General features: G+C 41.9%; 1 protein-coding gene across 2 annotated transcripts in view; it reads left to right on the top strand.

Moving 5' to 3' along the window:
• The window catches only part of SPOCK1 (SPARC (osteonectin), cwcv and kazal like domains proteoglycan 1), a 465,949-nt gene extending 458,812 nt beyond the window's left edge, over window positions 1-7,137 (top strand). For both annotated transcript variants that reach the window (XM_028148018.2, XM_054717880.1), the window contains 2 exons: window positions 5,655-5,792; window positions 6,376-7,137. In XM_028148018.2, coding sequence (XP_028003819.1) covers window positions 5,655-5,792; window positions 6,376-6,563 — 326 coding nt within the window. In that variant the 3' untranslated portion in view covers window positions 6,564-7,137. The remainder of the gene's footprint in view (window positions 1-5,654; window positions 5,793-6,375) is intronic.
• The last annotated feature ends 16,592 nt before the right edge of the window (window positions 7,138-23,729 follow it).

The raw sequence follows: 23,729 nt of genomic DNA, 5'->3' as shown, positions 1-23,729 counted from the left end.
TCCAGACATGAGTCCACCTAGTTTCCAAGCTTCCTATCACATCTCCCCACACATGGCGATGACTCTGGCTGACTCATAGAAATACCGTTTATCTGCTTACAAATTATTTTTCTCATGGTGAAATCTTCTAATATAATACATTGTTCTTTAAATTGAAATGCCCCTGAATACAGACAAAACAAGCAACAACAAATTCTAATCCATTACAATCCATTATAATTACTTAAAAGAGTGGTCATCCTGTCACATTAGAGGTGTAGAGCAGCACCTGCGGGCTCAGCCCAGTGTTGTTTTGTTGGTTTATTAGGCACCTGTTTTCCAACTGCAGCTCGAAGAGCAGCCACGTTTCTCCAGCTCTCTGCTTGTTCTCCTTTGCAGGTCCTATTTGAGCCTCTGTGCACGAATCTCTCTGCATTTTGGTAACTGAAAGCATCTATTTTTTCTTCCTCCTGCTCCCTGAAGACTTGGGGTGCTGAGAGAGTCCCTAAGTTGGAGTGTGGGCACCGCCTCTCTCACTGCAGCATCAGCAGGCTTGCCTATCACTTAGGGATGGTTTTCTGGGGGCCCCTGCCCATCCGTGATGCTGAGGAGCCTGCTACACGGAGTGTTTACAGTAGTCCCTCCAGTCAACTGGATCAGGGCTCAAACCCAGGTTCAAGTAGTAAAAATCTCTCCCTCCTTTGCCACACTTCTTTCTGGGGTCTATGCCATCAAGTAAGAGGTAAATTTAAAAAAGGTACTTAGTCTAAAAAAATCAGAAATAAAACTAGGGAGTAGGAAACCACAATAGCAAGCGGAAGCCTGTCTTCACAGGTTTGATGCAGACAGTCCACTCACTCAGGAGAAGCCCCCATAGAAGATGAGCACAGTCATCAGACAGGCACCCTAAGAAAAACCAAAACTAAACCAGCCATAAGGATTATCTTCAGTTCAGTAAGAATCAGCTTAGCAACACTCACTGAAGAAATCTTATCTCCAAGTGCTGAGAGGAAACCACTTGCAACCTGGAAAGCCAACTTATCCCACGAGCATGCTCAAGTGTGATGACAGTGATGTGCCCAATCCCAGGCTACTGAATCTCACTCGGATGATTTGCTCTGCAGAAGATAAATAATCCCAGAGGAATTAACTGTGAGAAAAGACATGCAGCTAAATCTACATAAATATGCTATAACATTTTTTGATAGCAAGCTAAACGTAAGATTTCAGAGTGTTGGTGGCAGTGAGAAAAAGTGGTAAAAATGTTAAATTTCTGATTTGTTCTGGAAGAAAACAAAATATAAATTAACTTTAGACCTTATCTATATTAATAAAAGGGTAAAATGCTAATTAGACCGGGTCAACTGGACATCTTCCGGTCATCCTTCCAGACAAAGCCAGGGTGTCGGGGGCCGAGGCAGAGGCGGTTAGGGGTGATGAGGCCAGCAGGGGAGCAGTTAGGGGTGATCAGACAGGCAGGAGAGCAGTTAGGAGCCAGAGGTCCCAGATTGGAGAGGGTGCAGGCCGGGCTGAGGGAACCCTCCCTGAATGAATTTCTGCACCGGGCCTCTAGTAAGTAAAAATATGCTTCCCTGGGAAATTTAAGGCTAATAAGATATAGAAGAAAATCATGGAATACATAAAATGTAATCATGTCAACACAAAGCAGAAAAGGGGGAAATAAAAAATAGAAAACACAAAATAGAGTGGTAGAAATAAGAGCAAACCTATCTGTAATAACCATAAATATGAATGGATCTAACTCAGAGACTATTGATTTGCATTTTTGAAAAGAGAGTTACATATAAAACACAGAAACTTGAAATTAAGATAGTAAAGACTCATTGTTATAGCATTGTTAAAATCTGACAGAAACAACCACTTTGTTTGGAATTCCAAAAATAAAGACAGTATCATCTTGCTAAAATGTGCCTTTTACTATGTGACATCATCAATTGGTATACCCCTGACTAAAACAAAATTGCAAGGAGGAATTGTCATATTTATAAATAGAAACTTTAAATACAGCTCTCTCCTTAAAACTTACAGTTCAAGTAGGCAGAGAGAAGAATTGAATAGCATGATTAATTAGCATTCATATACATGTATTCCTTTACATTAGCATAGAAATTAATCTTTTCAAACACACATGAAATATTTGCCACAGATTATGCCAAAAAAAGAAAATCAATCTCAAAAACCATCACAGAACAAATTCACTTGCCACAACCCAATGAAAGTGGAAGTCAAACATGAGATTGTTAAAACCCCATATATCTGGGTTTTAAAAATAAGTAAATACTCAAAGATGAAATACAGTATAAACTACAAATCATTTAGAACTGACTGAAAAGGAAGGCACTGTGTACCAAAATTGGAAGGAGGCAACCACAGTGAAACTTAAGAGGAACATCCATAGCTTCAAATGCATTTATAAAAAACACAACTAACTTTCAAATCAGGAAGCTTTAGGAACACCGCAACAAGCTGAAATGATTACAACTAAAGCAGAAAACAATGACATGGACCAACTGTTGCCAATATGAAAGGTTCAAATGCTACTGTGAATTTAGAAGTGGGATGTAACCTCAGATATAGGAGAATACTGTAAACTTGCCATTCCCAAACTTCCGTGTGTATCAGAATCACATGGAGGGTTAATTAAGTCACCATTTCAAACACAGTGGGTCTGGGGTTGGGCCCAAGAATCTCTTTTCTGAGACATTTCCAGGCAGTGTTGCAGCTGCTGGTCCTATGTAAACATTTCAAGAGCCACTGCTATCAACCAATTCATAACAATGATGAAAACCTACTTGAAATAACACTATGATGACCATATCTGAGACACAAAGAACCAGGAGACTAAACTGGATTTAAAAAAACCGTGAAATTAATTTAAATCAGAATGCCACTCATTACCCCAATATGCACCAGGCCCAAAATATTTTTATGGAAGAGGTCATTCTCATTTTATATAAAATGTCTAGAGAATGGAAAAAGAGAAAAATGCCCTAATTTTATGAATTCATTAGTTTGATACAGAAATAGCAGAAACAAAATTATATGCCTCTATCACACACTAACAACAAATTATCTGAAAAAGTAATAAAGTTATCCCATTTACAGTAACATAAAAAACAATAAAATACTTAAGAATAAATTTAACCAAGGAGGTGAAAGAGCTCTATACGGAAATCCATGAGATATTATTCAAAGAAAACAAAGGCATGGTAAAATCAAAAGGTATCTTATGATTTGAAAGTTTTGTTAGTTGTGTTTTTTATAAATGCATTTGAAGCTATGAATGTTTCTCTTAAGTTTCACTGTGGTTGCCTCCCTCCAATTTTGGTACACAGTGCCTTCCTTTTCAGTCAGTTCTAACTGTTTTGTAGTTTATACTATATTTCATCTTTAATTAATTAGAAGAATTAATAATACTACCCAAAACCATCTACCTATAGATTCAGTGCAGTCCCTATCAAGATTCCAATGGCATTTTTAACAGTTGAAAAGAAATCCTAACATTTGTATGGAACCACAAAAAAACCCCCGACAGCCAAAGCAATCCTGAGAAAAAAAGAGCAAAGCAGCAAGCACCACACTTCTGATTTCAAGTTACATTGTAAAGCTATAATAATCAAAACCAGATGGCATACAAACACACCTTAGACCAGTGGAACAGAACAGAATCAAGAGCCCAAAAATAATCCCGTGCATGTATGGGCAACAAGGTACCCAACAACACTCCGTGGAGAAAAGACAGTCTGTTCAATAAAGGGTGCTGGAAAAATTAGATTTTTACACGTGAAAGAATAAAACTAGTCCCCTATCCTATACCACTCACAAAAAAAATTAACTCAAACTGATTGAAGACTTAAATGTAAGATCGGATACCATGAAACTCCTAAAGAAAACAAAGCTTCTTGACCTGGGTCTTGGTAATGATTTTTTTTGGATATGACACCTAAAGCACAAACATCAAAATAAAAGACAAACATGTGGAACTATATCAAACTAAACAACCTCTGCACAGCAAAGCAAACCATCAACAAAGTGAAAAGAATCTACGAAATGAAAATATTTGCAAACCATACATCTGATAAGGGGTTTCTATCCAAAATATATTAAGAACTCATACAAATTAATAGCAAAAATCACATCATCATCCAATTAAAAAATGGCAAAGGACCTGAATAGTTACTTTTGCACAGAAGATATACAAATGTCCAATAGGTTTATGAAAATGTGCTCAACATCACTAATCATTAGGGAATTGCAAATCAGATCCACTTCATGCCCATTAGGATGGCTATCATAAAAATAACAAATGCTGGGGAAGATATAGAGAAAAGGGAACCCTTGTACACTGTTGGTGGGATTGTAAATTGGTGCAGCCACTATGGAAAACAGTATGGAGGTTCCTCAAAAAATTAAAAATAGAGCTATCATATGATCTGGCAATTTCACTTTGGGGTATTATTCAAAGAAAAGAAAAACATCAACTCATAAGAATATATGCACCCCCATGTTCACTGTAGCATTATTTACAACTAGTGGTCCGGTACACAAAATTCGTGCATTCAGAGGGGTCCCTCAGCCTGGCCTGCGCCCTCTCACAGTCTGGGAGCTCTTGGGGGATGTCCAGCTGATGGCTTAGGCCTGCTCCCGGCACTGCCGCAGAGGCGGAAGAGGCTCCCGCCACCACTGCAGCGCTCGCCAGCCGTGAGCCCAGCTCAGGGCTTCTGACTGAGCAGTGCTTCCCCTGTGGGAGCACACTGACCACCAGGGGACAGCTCCTGCGTTGAGCATCTGCCCCTGGTGGTCAGTGCGTGTCATAGTGGTGTCATAATGACCCGTCCTTCCACCTTTCGGGCCATTTGCATATTAGCCTTTTATTATACAGGATAGCCAAGACAAGGAAACAACCCAAGTGTCCATTGATGGATGAATGGATAAAGAAGTTGTGGAATATATAGCCAATGGAATATTATTCAGCCATAAAAACAAAGGCAATCCTGCCAACTGCGACAACATGGATGGACCTTGTGGGCATTATGCTAAGTGGAACAAGTCAGAGGAAGACAAAAACTGTATGGTCTCATTCATAAAAATGAACAAACAACAAAAAACATTCCTAGAAAAAGAGAGCAGATAGGCAGGGCAGGAGAAGCAGGGTGCCAAAAAGTACAAATTTCCAGTCATAAGTATTAGGGGTATAATGTACAACATGATGCCTATAGTTAACACTGCTGTGAAGTATGATCTAAATTGTTAAGTGAGTACATTCTAGGAGTTCTCATCACATAGAAACCTCCTTTCCTTTTTTGTATCTATATGAGATGATGGATATTAACTAAACCTATTTGGTAACCATTTCACTGTGTGAGTCAAGTCATTATGCTGTGCACCTTACACTTGATGCAGTGCTGTATTATAGTATCTCAATAAATCTGGAAAAAACATTAAAAGTAAAAGTTATTAATATAGATAGTATGTATTTATGCTTCCTATCTATCCTTGAGCAAGTCTCAGGGCCCGGTAATCTTGACTAAGTAATAACCAACCACTCGGTTCTCTCGTGCTAGCCCTGTAGCAAGTACCACGCCTGCCACGCGAGCCCTCTGCTGAGTCTCAGAGGGCAGTACCCCTGAGTGTCTCCTTCTCTGATTCCCCAGGAGCCTTCATACCCCACTGTAACGAGGAGGGCTATTACAAAGCCACGCAGTGCCACGGCAGCACGGGCCAGTGCTGGTGTGTAGACAAGTACGGGAACGAGCTGGCTGGCTCCAGGAAGCAGGGCGCTGTGAGCTGCGGTGAGTATCAGCCCACGGTGATCTCTGGTACCCATAGGTCCTTGCTGTGTTAAAATCTGAGTAGAAACATTTCAACAGGTGACTGGTGTACAGTGAGCACCTTACCCCTGAAGTTAGTCTCAGCTGGGAAATGAATAAGCTTGATGTAGCGAACCCCTTCGGCCCAGTAGACATGCGTATAGTCAGGACCTAGACGTAGGGAGACAGAACCACCCTGAAATTGCATGAGATTATGCATAGATTGTTTTTTGAGCGGCCGGTACTCACTGTGGCCACTGGGCTGGAGAACAGTTTTTGACAGTCAGGACCTGTTGCCGGCCAAGAACAACTTAGGTTGCCTTCACTTCTCAATTAGGATCATAAACCTCCCGAGAAGGTAGCAGCATCTCCGGAATTCGGGCTCCCCCAGAACAAAGCTGGGGTCTGTACTGTGTAGATTAGCCCCAGCTGGGCAGGGATGCTCCGCGTTGGAAAGTGAAATGCCTGGGTTAGCCCTGCAGTGAAGTCGGGTACAGGGGGCCCCTAACATGGTCATGAGTTCAGCAGAAACTCACCTCAGCCTCTCCTCCTTCCGCATGGTCAGAAGAGGAGCAGGAGACCTCGGGAGACTTTGGCAGCGGCGGCTCCGTGGTGCTGCTGGACGACCTGGAGGACGCGCGGGAGCTGGGGCCGAAGGACAAGCTAGGGAGGCTGCGGGCGCACACCCGGGCAACAGAGGACGACGAGGACGAGGACGATGACAAGGAGGACGAGGTCGGCTACATATGGTAGTGCCCACAGGGAAGAGGACACAGCCGGCACAAACTGCAAGTCACTTCCTGTTCTGCATTTGTATCTAAGACTCCGCGGCACCAAGGTCTCTCCTCCCTGCTGCTCTCCAGCGGGCCTACGATCCGGACGACTCCTGTTCCCAGAGCTTTCTGATTGTGCGCACGGCTGTGTGGGAAGGAAGGTGTTGTTTTGTGTTTAGACAGGACTGGCTGCTGAAGGAGAGCCTCCTTCCCTCCCATGAGACTTGTCCAACGAGCATGTGATGGACGTGGGATTCTGACGGTGCAGGGAGCCCCGCCCTCTCAACATCAAAGACCCTTTCTGACTCCCCACACCAGTGGTTGTACAGCATGGTTCCCGCCTTACGGTGTCTAAGTGCTTTTCTTATGTCTTGTGGATGTCGTGGAAAACACACCACACTGTCCTTTATTCCCCTGCGCCCGCCACCCCTGGTGTTTGTTGTTAAAAATTAATTACTCCCATCACTGTATCTGGCTTCCTACAAACAACGGCCTTAATTCAGTCAAGAATCCTTTTGGGGAACTGGTTTTCTTTATTAAAAATGGTATCTGGACGCTTCTCTCTCTGTGTGTGTGTAAATATGTACACATGTACAGAGAGACCGTGTGTGTAAGCCAGGTTCACACCCACTCAGAAAACTGTTTGGCTATTAAAAATTCATTTGAAAACAATTACCAATTTGTCAGCTTGTCCAACCTGGATCATAATTCTGGAATAAAGTGTCTCCAGGTCCGTTTTTGCACTAACACTTGGCACTGGTAGCTGCAGGCGGAGGAGGTTCCTTCCCAGAGCCTCTTTGACTTGGATGGGCCTCTGTCTGCCGAAATCACCTGTCCTGCCCAAGCCATGCGACTCCATGTGGGCAGCTTCACAAGCCATTTCTCTCATTTCACCCAAAGCCCCAGGCGCAGCATCCTGTCTGCCCAGGGTCCCGCCTCCCCTGCCTACCAAGGGCTTTTCTAAGGCATGTCCACATGCCCCTGCTCTCCAAGAGACAGTACACATATTTCTTAGGAGAAGAAAAATTGGGATTCTGAACTCCAGGTTTAGCTTTTGCCCCTAATTCCATCCACAAATCATGATGAGAGACACAAGCAGTACAGGATCCCCCCCAGAGGCCTAGAAAGAACTTCAGAGTGGCACATGGAAGCGAGGGTTGGACTTTTAGAGCTAGTCCTGTCTCCACACCCTCACCCACACCAGTGTCAAGGTCCTAATGAAGAAAGCCCTTCACCATTTGTGCTTCTTTGCCCAAGTAAAATTTGGTGGGGCCATTGCCCCAGACTCCAGGGTGAGTACCAAAGAGCAGTCTTCAACGTGGCCCGTGTCGTTCAGTGCAGGCCCTTCAGCGCCTATCCACCTGGGTGCCCCACCAGCCACCCAGCAAGGCTCTCTACCCATTTGTTTTTCTTCCCGTCCCCATAAGCTCCAGCTAGTCCACAAAAAGACGTAAACTCAGGCAAAAAAAAAAAAATGGATTCAGCCAAACCATGATCACAGTGGCAGCTGACCGACTATCCACCCCCAAATGCCCGTTTCTTTGTACTTTTCCCACTCACCTCAGCTAGCCTTTTCCAACCTGGACAAAGTGGCTTTAGTCTCAGATGGGAAATGAACAAGCCTGATGTAGTGAATCCCTGAGGCCCGATAGATGCAAGGATAGCCAGGACCCTAGATCCTAGACGTAGGGAGGCCACTCGCAAGCTCGGTATTCAGATCTCAACTCCATCACCTCCCTGTTAATATTATTTTCCTAACTTGCACAAAACTTTGAGGTCATACTATAGAAAACAGGTGTTTAATTGCAGCTAAATTACAAGAGAGAATATAAAAAGACATTAAAAAAATCTTAGTTTAGACCCTCAAAGAAAACCATTGTTACTGTCTCCTCTGAGCTTGGGACAATGCACGAGAGAACAAATTAAAATCAACAAATTGATTTCCCTTAGCGAAACTAATTATCTTATGACAAGTGTCAAATTAAAGACACTTAAAGCTCCTTGACATTAACTTAATGATGGAGAAGAGTGCTCAGGAGTCAGTTCCCAGGAAGTGCTGAGATGCTCATTTTCAGAGGCATTCCTGGAAGATATTTGATTCATTAAAATATGAAATAAGAAGCCCTCCTACCAGGAGAACCCCAGGTCAGCGGAGCCCCATTAGCGCCACTTCTTGTGCCTCCCGTTGGCATGGCAGCATTAGATTCTTTAAAATATTTAATGATTTTCACTTGTGAAAATTACTAAAGATTAGATTCTTTTAGTTACTTTAGCCTTAGAAGGAGAATTGTTGCTTCCTTTCTTTGGCAGGAGTCCTTTAGGTAGTGACAAGGTATCCATAAAAATTATTATAAAAATACTTCTGTGATCATCTAGTCCCTTGTTTGAGACAGGCATTGAATCCTCACTCATTTTTGGAAACTTCTTTGCTAATAGTTTTATTCTTATTCCATAAATACTTCTTTCCTTAGCATCCAACTTAAATCCCAGAATTTTCTCCCACCATGCTTAGGTGTCTGCCACATCAATGTCTTATTGTTTCCACAGATATTCTAGGCATGGAAACCCCTTCATACGGAATGTGAGGATTTGGATCAGTTTCCCCTCTTTAGGCCCATTCCCCAGGCCCAGCAGGGAATGACGATGCCTCGCCCAGGATTCCATTCTTTTGTTTTTACCTTGGCCACACTGGACAGTAACATCCCAGAGCCCTTTCTACAGTGGGTGGTTTGGGTCTTTTTATACCTTTTTCTCAAAGTCGCTGATGTGTGTCCCTGTTCAGTGTGTAGCATTGTAATGAGAGCCACCAAATCCCAAGTGTCAGTTTGCTGTCCCTCTTGTAGATGAAATAGTGATGTAGAAAACTAGTAAATTCTGAATGCTTTTCGACGTAGACTTATCTGGAATGTGAACATGACTCTTTGGTTAATAGTAACTGCTTAACTGTAGTCCCAAGTAGGTGCATTTCTGTCTGTCTCAGTAAATTTTAATTTGTCTGCAACATCTGCGTGCGTGTGCTCTGTTAGCTTGGATGTGAACTCGCAGCGTGTCCACACGGGAACTCTGGGAAGTGTGGGCGGACAGGAGAGCCAACGTGGGCCCCTCTGTCCCAGCTTCTGGACAGGGAGGGAGGAGGACCTACTGGTGGTCCTACCTGGCCTGCCCCTCTCAGCGCACCTGGCACATCCAGCCCTGGCACTCAATCTAAACCAGCAGTCGCCAACCGGTGGCCCGCGGACTACTGGTGGTCCGTGAGCTCCAAAAGGTTGGTGGCTGCTGGTTTAAGGAAACCTTTGGAGCAGCAGTCACCAACTGGTGGTCCCAAGACTACTGGTGGTCTGTGAGGTCTGAAAGGTTGGCGACTGCTGGTCTAAACTATATCACCTGGCCCTCCTTCTAGCTGCTTTCACCTCTCTTGGGCTTCAACTTTGCTACTTAGTCCTTAACCTATCACATTTCACTGTTGTTGTCCTGCTTATGACCTTAAACTTTTTCTGCCTACTCCTTCCCTCCTCTGTCATTCCCCAATTCTCCTAAAAACAAACAAACAAACAAAACCTCTCTCCTTTCCAGGGACACTGAGCTCTGAGCTCTCCTGAGTTCACGGATTAACATGAGATGCTTGTCAAAGCACCCAGGTGGAACGGAATTCTTTCCTCTCCACCTTTATGCATATTAAGACCAGTGTGTCTATGACTTAACTAAAGTCCCAGTGCATGAATTCGTACACATGTGGCCTGGCCACAATTGGGGCTGATCTGGGCCAGGCCGGCTGGGAAGAGGGGACTCAGGAGGTTGGCCTGCCCCGCCGCCTGATTGAACTCCCGGTCAAACTCCCTGTCAAGGGACAATTTGCATATTAGGCTTTTATTATATAGGATTATACCCCGAGTGAGAAATTGCACCACAGGCTGAGGTACAGACTATCTTATGAATGACTCAGTTCCTTTATCCCACTGACTGGGTTGCACAGACAATCCACAGACAGACCATTCATGGAAAGGTGCTCCGTAAACCCGCCGGTTAACTAGTACCAGGGGAATGATGGCTACTCTGAAGCTCCGGAATGGCTGCCCATGCATTAAAGAGAAGCCGGCACTTGCGGACACACCCACAGTCCTCCCAGCACAGCGGGGACAGCTGAGCCCCCGTGGTGCCACCTAGGCCTGTCCAAGGCAGTTCTCCCATTTTAGCTAATACCCTGCGAGCAAAAGGTCACAGCGCCTTCCCACAATTCCTAGCCAGTTCTGTCAGTTGTAAGATTTTCTTTAACAAATTGGTTCAAGGAAAGAGGCAGATTGCAAAATGTATTCATTTAACAAACTTTATAGATTTCATTAGATGTTGGATGGACAAATGTCACTATGGCAGGACCCCATTCAGTTCTAGAAATATAAACATGAATAAACCCCAGTGCCTGCTCTGTGACATCATCTCCTGGAAAATAATAGACAAATAAATGACTGGGACAATATAGGTTGGTGGGTATCACATTGACCCAAAGGTTCCTGTGCCTTCTTACAGCTTGTCTTTCTTGGTGCCTCCCCCCCTCATTCCCCGGCTTTCCTCCTCCCTCTCGATCCTTCCTTCCAGGCCTCATGCTCACTGCTGTAACGTCAGTGTCCCTGGCCCACCTCTCTTCACGTGCTTTCTTCCTGACAGTCTCATCCATGCCTTTGGTTTACCCTCCTCCTCCCCTCTGGAGACCCCCAATCTCTATCTCAAGTTTGGTTTTGCCTTCCACTCCATTCTGAAGCACTCACCTGCCATTTACATAATTCTACTCAAATTTCCCACTGGCACCTCAATTTCAAACCTTAAAAAATAATAATGACAGAGTGGAACATGGAATGGCTGTGCCTATGACAATGGGAGTCAGCAAGGCTTTGCTTAACCAAATCCTAGCAAACACTGATGCATTTTCCTCCATCAAAATAATACCACACCATAAACAAACTTAAAAGACAAACAAGAAACTAAAGAAGATATCGGTGACAAAAACTTAAAGGGTTGGCTATAAAAAAACTTTTAACTCCTACAAATCCAAAAGAAAACTATAGTCCAACAGACTAATGGGGAAAAGATAAAAACAAGTGATTCAGTGCCCTCACTCATGATTAGAGAACACAATTTAAAGCAATGACATATCCTTTTTCACTCAGAAAAACATCGAGGGTTGATGAGAGTGTGGGAGAGAGAACACTCTTTTCCACTGTACAGTCAGAACAGCCACGTGGAGGGCAGTTTGGCAGTAACTATCAAAATAAAAGCTTACACCCTAGCACCCAGCAATCCCACTTCTCAGTAACCATTCCTGAGAATGGGAAGAAATCACACTAGTTGACAAAGATGTAGAAGTATATTCATGGTGGCATCATTTGTTAGAAATCGGGGACAAAATTTAAAATCCACCAATGGGCTCTTTGGGTTACTCTATTCCATGGAATGCTATGCAGCAGTCAGTAACTTCATATGCACTAATTTAGCAGAGCTTCTAAAATATCAGCTGTATGAGGGAAAATTCAAGGGACAGAGTAGTAAATATTAAGTTACACATCTCAAGGCGATACTATCCATTTCCCCAGGTAAGTATGCAAGTGCACAGAACGCACAGGAGAGGATACACTCCACGCTGACACCGAGGGGCAGGCTGGCGTTGGCTCTGGCATCAGCCTCATCTCTATGCTTCCCTTTGTTTTTGTATCACAAACACAATATACCATGTCTTGTGCAATTTAAAAATTAGTATTTTAATAATTTATCAGCTTCTTCAAAATGTCTCCGCCTATACTCCTTGACTTCAGGAATGATACCATCATCTACGCCATTCTCCTCAACTCCTGACCTGTAATAAGTCATTAAATTCTGGGGTTAGGAATGCCTGGCCCATGGGCTGTAGAAGGCTCACAAAATCATTTAAAAGAAAAATGTATACAGTCATTATACATCTGTGTTAATGGGCCCACAATATGTAAGGTTATAATTTGTGACATCAGTAACATAAAGAGGAGGGATATAGCTATAAATGAATCGAGTTTTTGTATGCAATTGAAGTTTATATAAATAAAAATAGACTTTTGTAACTTTAGGATGTTATACGGAATCCGTATGGTAGCCACAAATAAAATATTTCTAGAATATTCACAAAGGGAAATGATAAGAGAATCAAGATGTGTCACTACAAAAAAAAAAAAAAATGAGCTAAACATTAAGGAAAACAGAAGTGGTTAACCCTGGCCAGGCAGCTCCATTGGTTAGAGCAACATCCCGCTATGCCAAGGTTGTGAGTTTGATCCCCAGCCAGGGCACATACAAGAAACAGCCAATAAATGCATAAATACAGTGGAACAACAAATCAATATTTCTCGCTCTCTCCCTCCCTCTCTCTAAAAAAAAAATTGAAAAATTGAAAAAAAATGTTTTAAAATGGTTAAAATAGTAATTTTTATATTATGTATATTTACCACAGTTTATTTAAAACAGAAAAAAACACACAACAACACACACATACACAAGAGATGTCCTTCTCTTCTGTCCTTTCTCATTCCTCAGTGCCCCGGACATGAATGCCAGCTACTGCCTGTTGTTTGAATACTGGCTATAAGGAAGTGGTAACAGGAACCAAAAAGATGGGCTAGTAAATTCTGCCTGGGAAGTTTCTTTTTTCTTTAAAGATACCTCATAGAAACATGGCATTTGACCAATACCTTCACAAGTTGAATTTTTACCAGCTTTGAGGTATAATTTACTTAGTATAAAATCTACCCATCTTAAGTGTGACATTTATAAAATTTATAGAGTTGTCAGCCACATCACATCTCATTCTACAACATTAAAAAAGAAACCTCAATCCCAAGCTATAGTCCTTCCTCTTTCCTAGTCTGAGCCCCAGGCAATCACTAAGCCACTGCAGATTTGTCTCAATACATTTGCCTTTTCTGAACACTTCATATAAACGGAATCCTATAACATGGGGGCTATGTGTAGGACTGCTGATGACAAATGCACCGTGTCCAGGAGTTCTGTTACTCATTTGGAGGTTATATTTATCATGGCAAGCTTGGTGCCAAATAATAGTTTGCAATTCATTTGAATGGTGGATCTCCAGACTCTAAACAGCTGATCATGAATGCTGTCCCGAATCAGAGTTATCCTCCTCTCTATTCTTGACGTTCCGTAATTTTTACAATTCACCCCTTTTCCTTTTAAAGGACTTAGAGACCATTTGATTCCACAGAAGGGTCTTTTCTTCCCGCTTATTTTGCACAAATTTGAACTCTATTCACAGAAATCTAAGCTTAATTTTAAAAAGCTGTACTAATCTCAATTCTCACAAAAGAAACAATGAAACAAGGGAACCAATTAACCTTTTGCACTCGGATGTCGAGTGTGACTCGACACGGTTAGCGTTAGAATAAAGAAATCGAGAAAAAAGCAAGTGAGTGCAAAGGGTTAAAATCTAAGTCTTAGTTCTAAATTCTGGCCAGTCCGTAAAATGGAGACCTGAGGGACGCCTTTTCTGGGGCAGACGGCCTTGGGGCTCTCGGCAGCTTTTCCTGGCCTTCTGGTCATGCAGGCTCGACATCAATTCAGTCTACTCCAAGGCTCCCCCCACTCTTTCCACTGAGAAGAAAACTGACTGTAACATTGAGCGAGAGAACGTTGTGTCGCAAATGGCACAGTTCAACCTCTGCAGTGACAACTTGTCACAGAGAACTGGTGTGGGGGTGCGTCAGCACGAGAGGGAAACACGGAACCTTTGCCGGATGCCAAGGCTGAGCGTTAGCTGCTCACCTTTGTCTGTATTATCTCATAGACGTCTCACCACAGTTCTGTAGGTTGATATGATTATTCTACCTATTTTACAGAGAAGTTAAGCATCGTGTCTGAAGCCACACAGCCAGTAAATGGCAGAGTGAGGATTTGAACCCAGAATGGCTGTCTGTCTCCAAAGCCCATGCTTTGAACTATGTACTATGTTGTAAGGCTGTGTTCTCTGACTTAAAAAAATATATAGATAAGTAAATAAAAGGTATGTGTGTGCACACGCACACACACACACACACGCACACACACACACACGCACACGCACACGCACACACACACTCACACGGTAGAAAACGAAAACAAAAACCAGACACCCTAGACCTTGGTTAAAGGTCTGGCAAGACATCAGTTCACATCTGTCAGCTACCAGGTGCCTAGCACTGTCTGAGGAGGAAGTTGGATCATGTCCTCAAATAATTCTGACTTTCATGATAGAGCAGAGGACGGAGACCCAGGCAGCAGGGCTCAGCGCCGCGTGAGCAGGCCGGTCTGAGTCGAGGCCGTCATGAAGCAGGCACCTCCCTGGCTCCTGTGAGTCCACAGGCAAGCCCCTTCCCTTTCTGGCCTCCGGTTTCCCAGCTGTGGAAGGAGCGGCTGCACCTGCTGGTCTCTGAGACCCATGAGTACACGCACTGGCCGCCTGTGGTCGTGGCTTCCTGAGTGACACCTTTGTACTCCTCAAACCCTCAACCCTGGCTTCCTGCTCATTTGCACAGCTCCTGGAGCTGCACACAGGTCTGGAACACCTCACTATACTGTCTGGCGCAGCTTCCTCTAATAAATGGGGGTGAATCAAGATGAATTTTGCGTGGAATTGCTTCACACTTTAATCCCACACTGCCCTCCCCTCTCTCACTCGATCGGAGCCTCCCGCGGTTTCTCCAAGTCAGAATCTCAACTTCACAGCGCTTGGCACCGCATTCACCACACGCTGCCATATTTCACTTGTGGCTGAGTGGAGAATTCAATTCCTTTCACTGCTCAGTCTCAATAGCGCAAACATATATTCAGGGCTGACATATTTTCATTATGGAAAAGCCAACCTCTCAAAACAGATGCTGCCCATGGGGATTAATGAGGGGAATGGTTATTTATTCTGTCGCCTGACATTTGTGCAGAATAATTCCTGAGTCGTTTTACATTTTACACTTTAACAAATAGTTCGCCAACAAGCATCTCAGCACACTGGATGAGCACCAAGCCGGGATTTAGGAGCTGGCTAATGTTAACCAAGAGCAATAAAGCCACTTTCCAGTATCACATTTAATGTAACGACACTACATAACGTCACAGCCAGCTGGCCACGGGAGACGGTCATTCCTGACACCAGGCAGTGCCTCCTCCCCTGAAACCAGCCACACCAAGCACTGCTGGGGGAACTCTAGGGTCACCCTGAAATCCCCTGCCCCAGTGTAAAATGTCTGGCCTGTCCACAGGCTTCGTCAACAACCTCTGTTAATGTGAAAATACCCCAGACCATTTTGGGTCAAAGGCCCATGTCTCTCTTTGCTACATAAATAATACACACACTCCACAACTTCCCTTCCATGTACTAACACCATCGGCCCTGACCTCCTTTTCTATTTTCATCCTTTCCCTCTGTTTCTGGAACACGCCCTCTTCTTCCCATCTCTGTGCTTGATTGAGGCCCATGCTGTATACCTGACATGTTTCAGGTGACATCCCACTCACCTCTCTGGTTCCCCATCAGAAGGGGCCCCTTCTCCATTGCCCCACAAAAGCACAGCCCTGGCCTTTTGGCTGCAGCGTGCTCAGGGAGTATTTTCTGAACTGAATACATTGTAAGCTCCTAAGGGCAAGTGCAAAGTCTATTTTAATGCAGCTTGAACAGATCAGAGTACATGGCAGATGCTCACTACAAACTCATCTTGAAAGAACAGGGAAACAGAATAATAAACCGGAGTCAATCAAATGGACTCAAACCTCTTGGTCAGGTTCCCAGGCTCAGAGAAACCTGTGTGCACTCATCTATTTCACAAATAATTTTTGTGCTCCTATTTTGTATTATGTTAGTGTGGGGTTTCCACTATAGGATCTGCGACACTCAGAACAGAGAGGATTTCCAAACTCTGGGCCCATGGCTGTGGGCACTGCACTTGCTAGATCCGGGGCACGTAACGCCTGCTCCCTCGACGCCATCGCTTCTGACTCACAGCCTGTCTTGTTTGCAGCTCCCTGATGGCACTTGGGCCTGGCCCTTCTGAGCTAAGATAGAAGGGTCACGGGGGACAGGATCCCAAAACTCTGCTCCCTATAAGCTGGCTGCCAAGTTACCTCAGGCCAGGTCACTCTGGAAAAGCCAGGTGAGACTTAGCCTCATTCGGACAAAACCCTCATAAGTCACCCAAGGCATCTAAACCTACCTACCACCCACATCCCAAGTCTAGGAGCAAGTGCGTTCTCCAAACTTCCCGTTGAGATAGGGCCAGCAGTCACTAGGTCCAGGATACTTGAAGAGTATGGATAGGATAAAAGGGGTTTGAATAAACAGTCCCAGTGTTTGATAATAGGGATAACAAGATGCACAGAGAAAACATGCCTGATATAGTATTTCCAAAAATACTGAATAAATTGAATTTACCTTCCTGATAGCTCAGCCCTCAAGCCATAGTATATCACATATTGAACAATATATTAACTTTTCAATTGGCAGGAAAAACTCAAAAAAGCAAAAATCCACAGCATTAAGCTAATACTAGAGTTAGTTTTTGGTAATCTCTTAGTGGTTTCTAGCTGTGTTTTAATAGTCTATGAATACAGGTGATAGGAGTTAAAGACTAGACCTCAGTAGGATGGAGGTAAGCTTAGAAACTTCAGGGAAACCAAAATCTTCAAAAGGCAATGACCTCAGTGAGTGAATTTAAAAAAGAGAGAGAAAATTTTAGGAGAGGGTGGTACACAAGCAAGTCTTGGCCTTGGCTCACTGCAGAGTAAAATGGAAGACTTCTTGTAAAAAATGTAAACTAAAATAGTTGACTCATGAAAAAAATTTAGTACTATTTAAAAAAGTAAATAATTAAAACTAAATTCCCTTTATGCATTCCCAGGCTCAGATGATTTTACAGAGGCAATCTATGAAATACTAACAAAACAGATTATAATGTTACACAAACTTTTACAAGAATAGAAAAGAGAGAACTTTTCCCAAATTCTTTTATGAAGTTAGCATAGCCTTGACACCAAAATCAGAGAAGGACATTACAGGAAATAAAAGTGATGTAGACCAATCTTATCAACATAGACATAAAACTCGTTAAAAATAAAGCAACGTAAGATTCAAGGTGGCTACCAACGGGATGGCAGGCTGCAAGATAGTGTGTGAGTGAGAGAATGAAAGGAGAGTGTGTGGACGTGTGGTGAGTGTCTGTATTTGTGAGTGAGGGACAGCTATATTCCACAGGACAGTTGGGGACTGGTGAACCAAGCTCCCCTGGCCAGGCAGCCTCTACTGCTGCCAAAATCTCTCCCGGAGCGGCCGGCTCTGCCACAGAGACCGTGCCATCTTGAAGGGGAGACTGGCTGTGATTGGAAGCCCAGCCTTACCTTTAACCGGGGAGACCGCAAATACCTCCTGGGACCCTACAACCACAATGCCCAGGGACCAGCTGCCTCAGTTGCAAACCCACGAACACTGGGACTCCAGCCTCCCTGACCGTGGGCGCCTAAAATGTCAGTCCAGAGGGAGACAAAGTGGCACCGAAGACGTGGACAGACTGCGTTTTCTCACAGAGCATATAGAAGGAACTGCTGAATTGAACAACACCCACCCGGAACTGGCAAATTAAACACAGCTGGTGAGGCAATCCATGGATGGAAAGGTCAGATATCGCCTAGAGAAAGGTGAGATCTGGGATCCAGGCTGGAGGGAGAAACACACGCAGCGGGGGCTAGAGTCTCAGAGGAAGACTGCACCCCTAAAGGCAAGCTGAGAAACAAAGTGAGTAGAGAGATCCCACCTGCTTGAAAACAGCGTTGTGGTTTATGACACAGAGGAGTGGTGGATCGCAGGGAACTCCAATACTGTGCTGACTACATGACAGGAAACAGACTTGACAAGCAGAACAGTAGAGGAAGTGAACAACCTTCACTGCTTCACTTTTTTATTTTTTATCTTATACTTAAGAAACTAAATTTTTTTTTCTTTTCTCACTTGATTTTACTTTTTTATTATTATACTAGTAGCTCTGCACAGGAATCTGTGCACTGGTAGCTCTCTGCCACCCTCCTGTAGCTCTCTAACCACTGCCCTGCCTTCCTGTAGCTCCCCCCACCCCCCTCATAGGTTGCTGCCCTTCCCCCTCCTGTAGCTCTCCGCCTCCTGAAGCTCTCTGCCACCTGCTTGTAGTTCGCTGCCCCACCCTCCTGCAGATCCGTGATCCGGTTGTTACTCGGTCAGTCATTACACCTCACAGCGTAACAGATAATTAGCATATTCTTCTCTTATTATATAGGATTTTTATTTTTAATTAATATTATTATACTATTATTTTACTTTTTTAAAAGTTTTATTTTTTTCTTTATTTTATTTTATTTTGGGATTAGTGTTCTACATTCTATTTTTATTTTATTTTTGAATTATTTTACTCTAACTCAATTTTTCCTTTATGCCAACATGCTCTTCCTCACTTTTCCCTTTTCATCCTGTTTTTCTTACCCTGTTCCTGCTTTAGTTTTTCTCTAGCCTTTCTTTTTACTCCGTTAAAAATTGATCTTATTCATATATCTAATTTCCTCTCCCCTGCTCCAAGTCCATGCACACTTCTCTCTTCTCATTCTTCACTATCTAAATTTTTTCTTCCTTTGTTTCCTTTTTCTTTATTTCTGTCTTGTTGTTGTTGCTTGTTTGATTGTTTGTTAGTTTGTTGTTTTTACTTTCTTTTTTTTTTTTTTTTTTGGCTTCTGTTTTCCCTCTCCTCGCTTGTTCTCTTCTTTTACTAATAGCTTAATTAATTCCAGTCATCAATTTAGGCCTATCTACTCTCTATTCTCCTTTTCCAATAGCAGATGAATACATAGATAGATAGATAGATTTAAAAAAGGGGAAATTTTTTAAATATACAGTATATATAAATTTATATATATATTTGTATTTTGTTTTTCACTTTTCTTCTTATACACTCATTCTCTTTCTGGCTCCTCTATACTGAATTGTGGCTATTTCCCCATTCATTCAATTTCTTGACCTTACCTTCTGAAAATAAGCTCTGCCTCCTCAGATTTATCTGGGTGTTTGTTGTTTGGGTGTTTGTTGTTTGCATTCATCTCTGTGAGTTTGTTGTTTGCATTTTTTGGATTAGTAATTGTTTCATTGGAGTTTTCTCCATATATACATATACTTTTTCCCCTTCTTTTTTTTTTTCTCTTTCTTTTCTCTCTTACATTTTTTTCCTGTTCTCAATATCATTTTTGCACTCTTTTCTATCCCCTAATTCTCTTTTCTTTGGTGGTCACCTTTATTTGAGGTTATTAGTATTGTGAATACATTTGTGTTTGGTGCCCTGTGCATTGTGTCTTGTCGTGTTGCATTTTGTGCCGTTAAGTCAACACAGGAGAGAGAGAGCTACATAACCAGACACTCTGAGAGGAGCGATCATGGGGAGAAAAAGAAACAGCCTGCATACAAAAGAAAAAAAAGAATCACTGGGAAAGGAAGTAAATGAAATGGAGGCAGCAATGTGTCAGAGAAAGAATTCATAAGGACACTGAAAAAGATGGAAGACAAATTCAACAATATGTGTAAGAACCAAGAGGAAATGAAGAAGAACCAAGAAGAAATGAAAAGTGCAATAAAGAACTAACTAGAAAGTATTGACAGTAGACTAGAAGAAGCAGAGGACTACATCAGTGAGCTAGAATACCCAAAAAATACCCAAGCAGAGCAGCATCCAGAAAAAAAAAGACTCCATTAAAAAATCATTAGACCTAATAAATGAATTCAGCAATGTAGCAGGATACAAAATTAACATCCAGAAATCTATGGCCTTTTTATACACCAATAATGAACTCACAGAAAGAGAAAGAAAAAAAAAAACAATCCCATTTACCATTGCACCAAAAAAATTAAGATACCTAGGAGTAAACTTAACTAAGGACATAAAAGACCTGTACTCAGAAAACCAGAGGACATTGAAAAAAAAGATAGAGGAAGACATAAACAAATGGAAGAACATACCATGTTCATGGATTGGTAGAATCAACATTATTAAAATGTCCATACTACCCAAAGCAATCTACAGATTCAATACAATCCCCATTAAAATACCAACAGCATATTTCAAAGATCTAGAACAAAGTCTCCAAAAATTCATCTGGAAAAAAACATATACTGAATAGCCATAGCAATCCTGAGAAAGAAGAATAAAGTTGGAGGGATCACAATACCAGATATCAAGCTATATTACCAAGCTATGGTTCTCAAAACTGCCTGGTGCTGGCACAAGAACAGACATATAGATCAATGGAACAGAACAGAGAACTCAGAAATCGACCCAAGCCATTATGCTCAATTAATATTTGACAAAGGAGGCAAGAACATACAATGGAGTCAAGACAGTCTCTTCAATAAATGATGCTGGGAAATTTGGTCAGATACATGCAAAAAAATGAAACTAGATCACCAACTTACACCATACACAAAAACAAACTCAAAATGGATAAAGGACTTGAATGTAAGATGGGAAACCATAAAAATCCAACAAGACTTCATAGGCAGCAAAATAGCAGACATATGTTGTAGCAATATCTTTATCAATATAGCTCCTAGGGCAATGGAGACTAAGGAGAAAATAAACAGATGGGACTACATCAAAATAAAAAGCTTTTTCACAGCAAAAGAATCCATCAATAAAACAACAAGAAAGTCCACTGCATGGCAGAACATATTTGCCAATTATATTTCTGATAAGGGTTTAAGCTCTAAAATTTACAGAGAACTCATACAACTTAACAAAAGGAAGATAAACGATCCAATAAAAAAATAGGCAAAGGCTCTAAATAGACATTTTTCGAAAGAGGACATACAGAAGGCCGAGACATATGAAAACATGCTCAAAGTCATTAATCATCCAAGAGATTCAAAACAAAACAATGAGATACCATCTCACACCTGTCTGAATGGCTATCATCAACAAATCAACAAATGACAAGTGCTGGCGAGGATGTGGAGAAAAAGGAACCCTCCTTCACTGCTGGTGGGAATGCAGACTGGTGCAGTCACTGTGGAAGACAGTATGGAGTTTCCTGAAAAAGTTAAAAATGGAACTCCCATTTGACCCAGTGATCCCACTTCTAGGACTATATCCCAAGAAACTAGAAACACCAGTCAGAAAGGATATATGCACCCCTATGTTCATAGCAGCACAATTCACCATAGCTAAGATTTGGAAACAGCCTAAGTGCCCATCAGCAGATGAGTGGATTAAAAAAACTGTGGCACATCTACACAATGTAATACTATGCCGCTATAAAAAGGAAGAAACTCACCATTTGCAACAGCATGGATGGAACTGGAAAGCATTATGCTAAGAGAAATAAGCCAGTCGGAGAAAGATAAATATCACATGATCTCACTCATTTGTCGGATATAATGATCAACATAATTTGATGAACAAGACTAGATCCAGAGACAAATGGTAGGGGAAGGGGTTTAGAGAGCAACCAAAGGACTTATATGCATACATATTAGCATAACCAATGGACACAGACACTGGGGCGGTGGGGGCTTGCCCGGGGGGGAATGGCTGGGGGCAGGTGGTCAATTGGGGAAAAGGAGACTTATGTAAAACTTTAGACAATAAATAAATAAATAAATAAATAAATAAATAAAGCAACATAGCCCTGGCCAGGTTTTGCTCAGTGTTTATGGTGTCGACCCAGGGACTGAAGGGTCATGTGTTTGATTCCTGGTCAAGGACACGTTCATGGGTTGCAGGTTTGACCTGACCCAGGTTGAGGTGCATGCAGGAGGAAACCAATCAATGTGTCTCTCTCACATCAATGTTTCTCTCTCTCTCTCTCTTTCTCTCTCTCTCTCTCTCTCTCTCTCTCTCTCTCTCTCTCGCTGAGATTAAGAACAAAAAAATAAATTAAAAAGAAACACACAAAATAAAGCAACATAAGAAAGTAATGTAATGCTAAGTATTAAAAGTCAGATTTATCCTAAGTAAACCAAGGTAGGACCAAGTCAAGTTTACCCCATTAATAATGTGAGGTTGGTTTCTAACTATTAATCCATTTCACCAGGCTAATTAATTGAAGATGAAAGACCATATAATCTTATAAACAGATACAGATATTTTCAAATTAGCAAATTAGAAGTAAAAAGAAACTTTCTTAAACTGATAAAGAAAATCTTCCCCTCATAGAAATACATGTGTACACACCCACTTTCACACACAACCATATGTAAGAGCAATATAGTTTTATTTTTTAAATATGTAGAAAGATAAGAATACCATCACCAGTATCACCAATTCTATTTAATATTATATAAAGAGAAGTAATCTGAGCAACTAGACAGAAAGGACATGAACTGAAAGAAAGAAATTAAGCTGTCATTAGTTGCATATAAATATGACTGAATTACATAGGATGCTCCCCCAAATATCTACAACAAATTATTATAATTACTAAGAGTTCATCCATTGATTCAATAAATATTTATTGAACACCTACTATAAGCTGAACACTATTCTCAATGCTGAAGATACAGTACCAAACAAAACAGACAAAATCCCTGCCCCCAACATAGTTCCCTTCTAGTAAAGAAAAACATACAAAAACAAAATAAGAACATTTTATAGTGTATTAGAAGGAGATAAGAACAGAGAAAGATGAAAATAGGAAGGAGGTAAGTACTGGGACAACATAGAAAGAAAGAGGTTTAGCAACCTAATTGCATTTCTGTATACTAGCAAATTATTAGAAAATGTAATAAATAAAGATAACTTCATAACAGTCTTTTGTTCCACTATAGGATCTGTGGAAAAAAAGATGTACAACATTTTTTTTGGAGTCTTTAGCAAACTCTATTGAAAGACACTCGTAGATCTAATAAATGGTGTGATACCATTATTTTTGGGTTGGAAGACTATAATTATAAAGATGCATTTCTCCTTATATAGCTTCAATGCAATTCCAGTCATCCCAAACATTTATGAAATCTGATAAGCTATTTCAAAATTTGTACATGGGAAGGCCAAACACTCTTGAAAAAGTAAAAGCAGACTGGGGGCAGGATGATAGATATCAAGATTTATTATATAGTGACAGTAATGAAGGCCCCATATAATTAACACGT

This window comes from Eptesicus fuscus, chromosome 6 (assembly GCF_027574615.1).
Source record: "Eptesicus fuscus isolate TK198812 chromosome 6, DD_ASM_mEF_20220401, whole genome shotgun sequence".
In the NCBI taxonomy this organism is placed as follows: domain Eukaryota; kingdom Metazoa; phylum Chordata; class Mammalia; order Chiroptera; family Vespertilionidae; genus Eptesicus; species Eptesicus fuscus.
The sequence above is the reverse complement of the archived record's forward strand: the minus strand, read 5'-3'. Positions and strand labels throughout refer to the sequence as shown.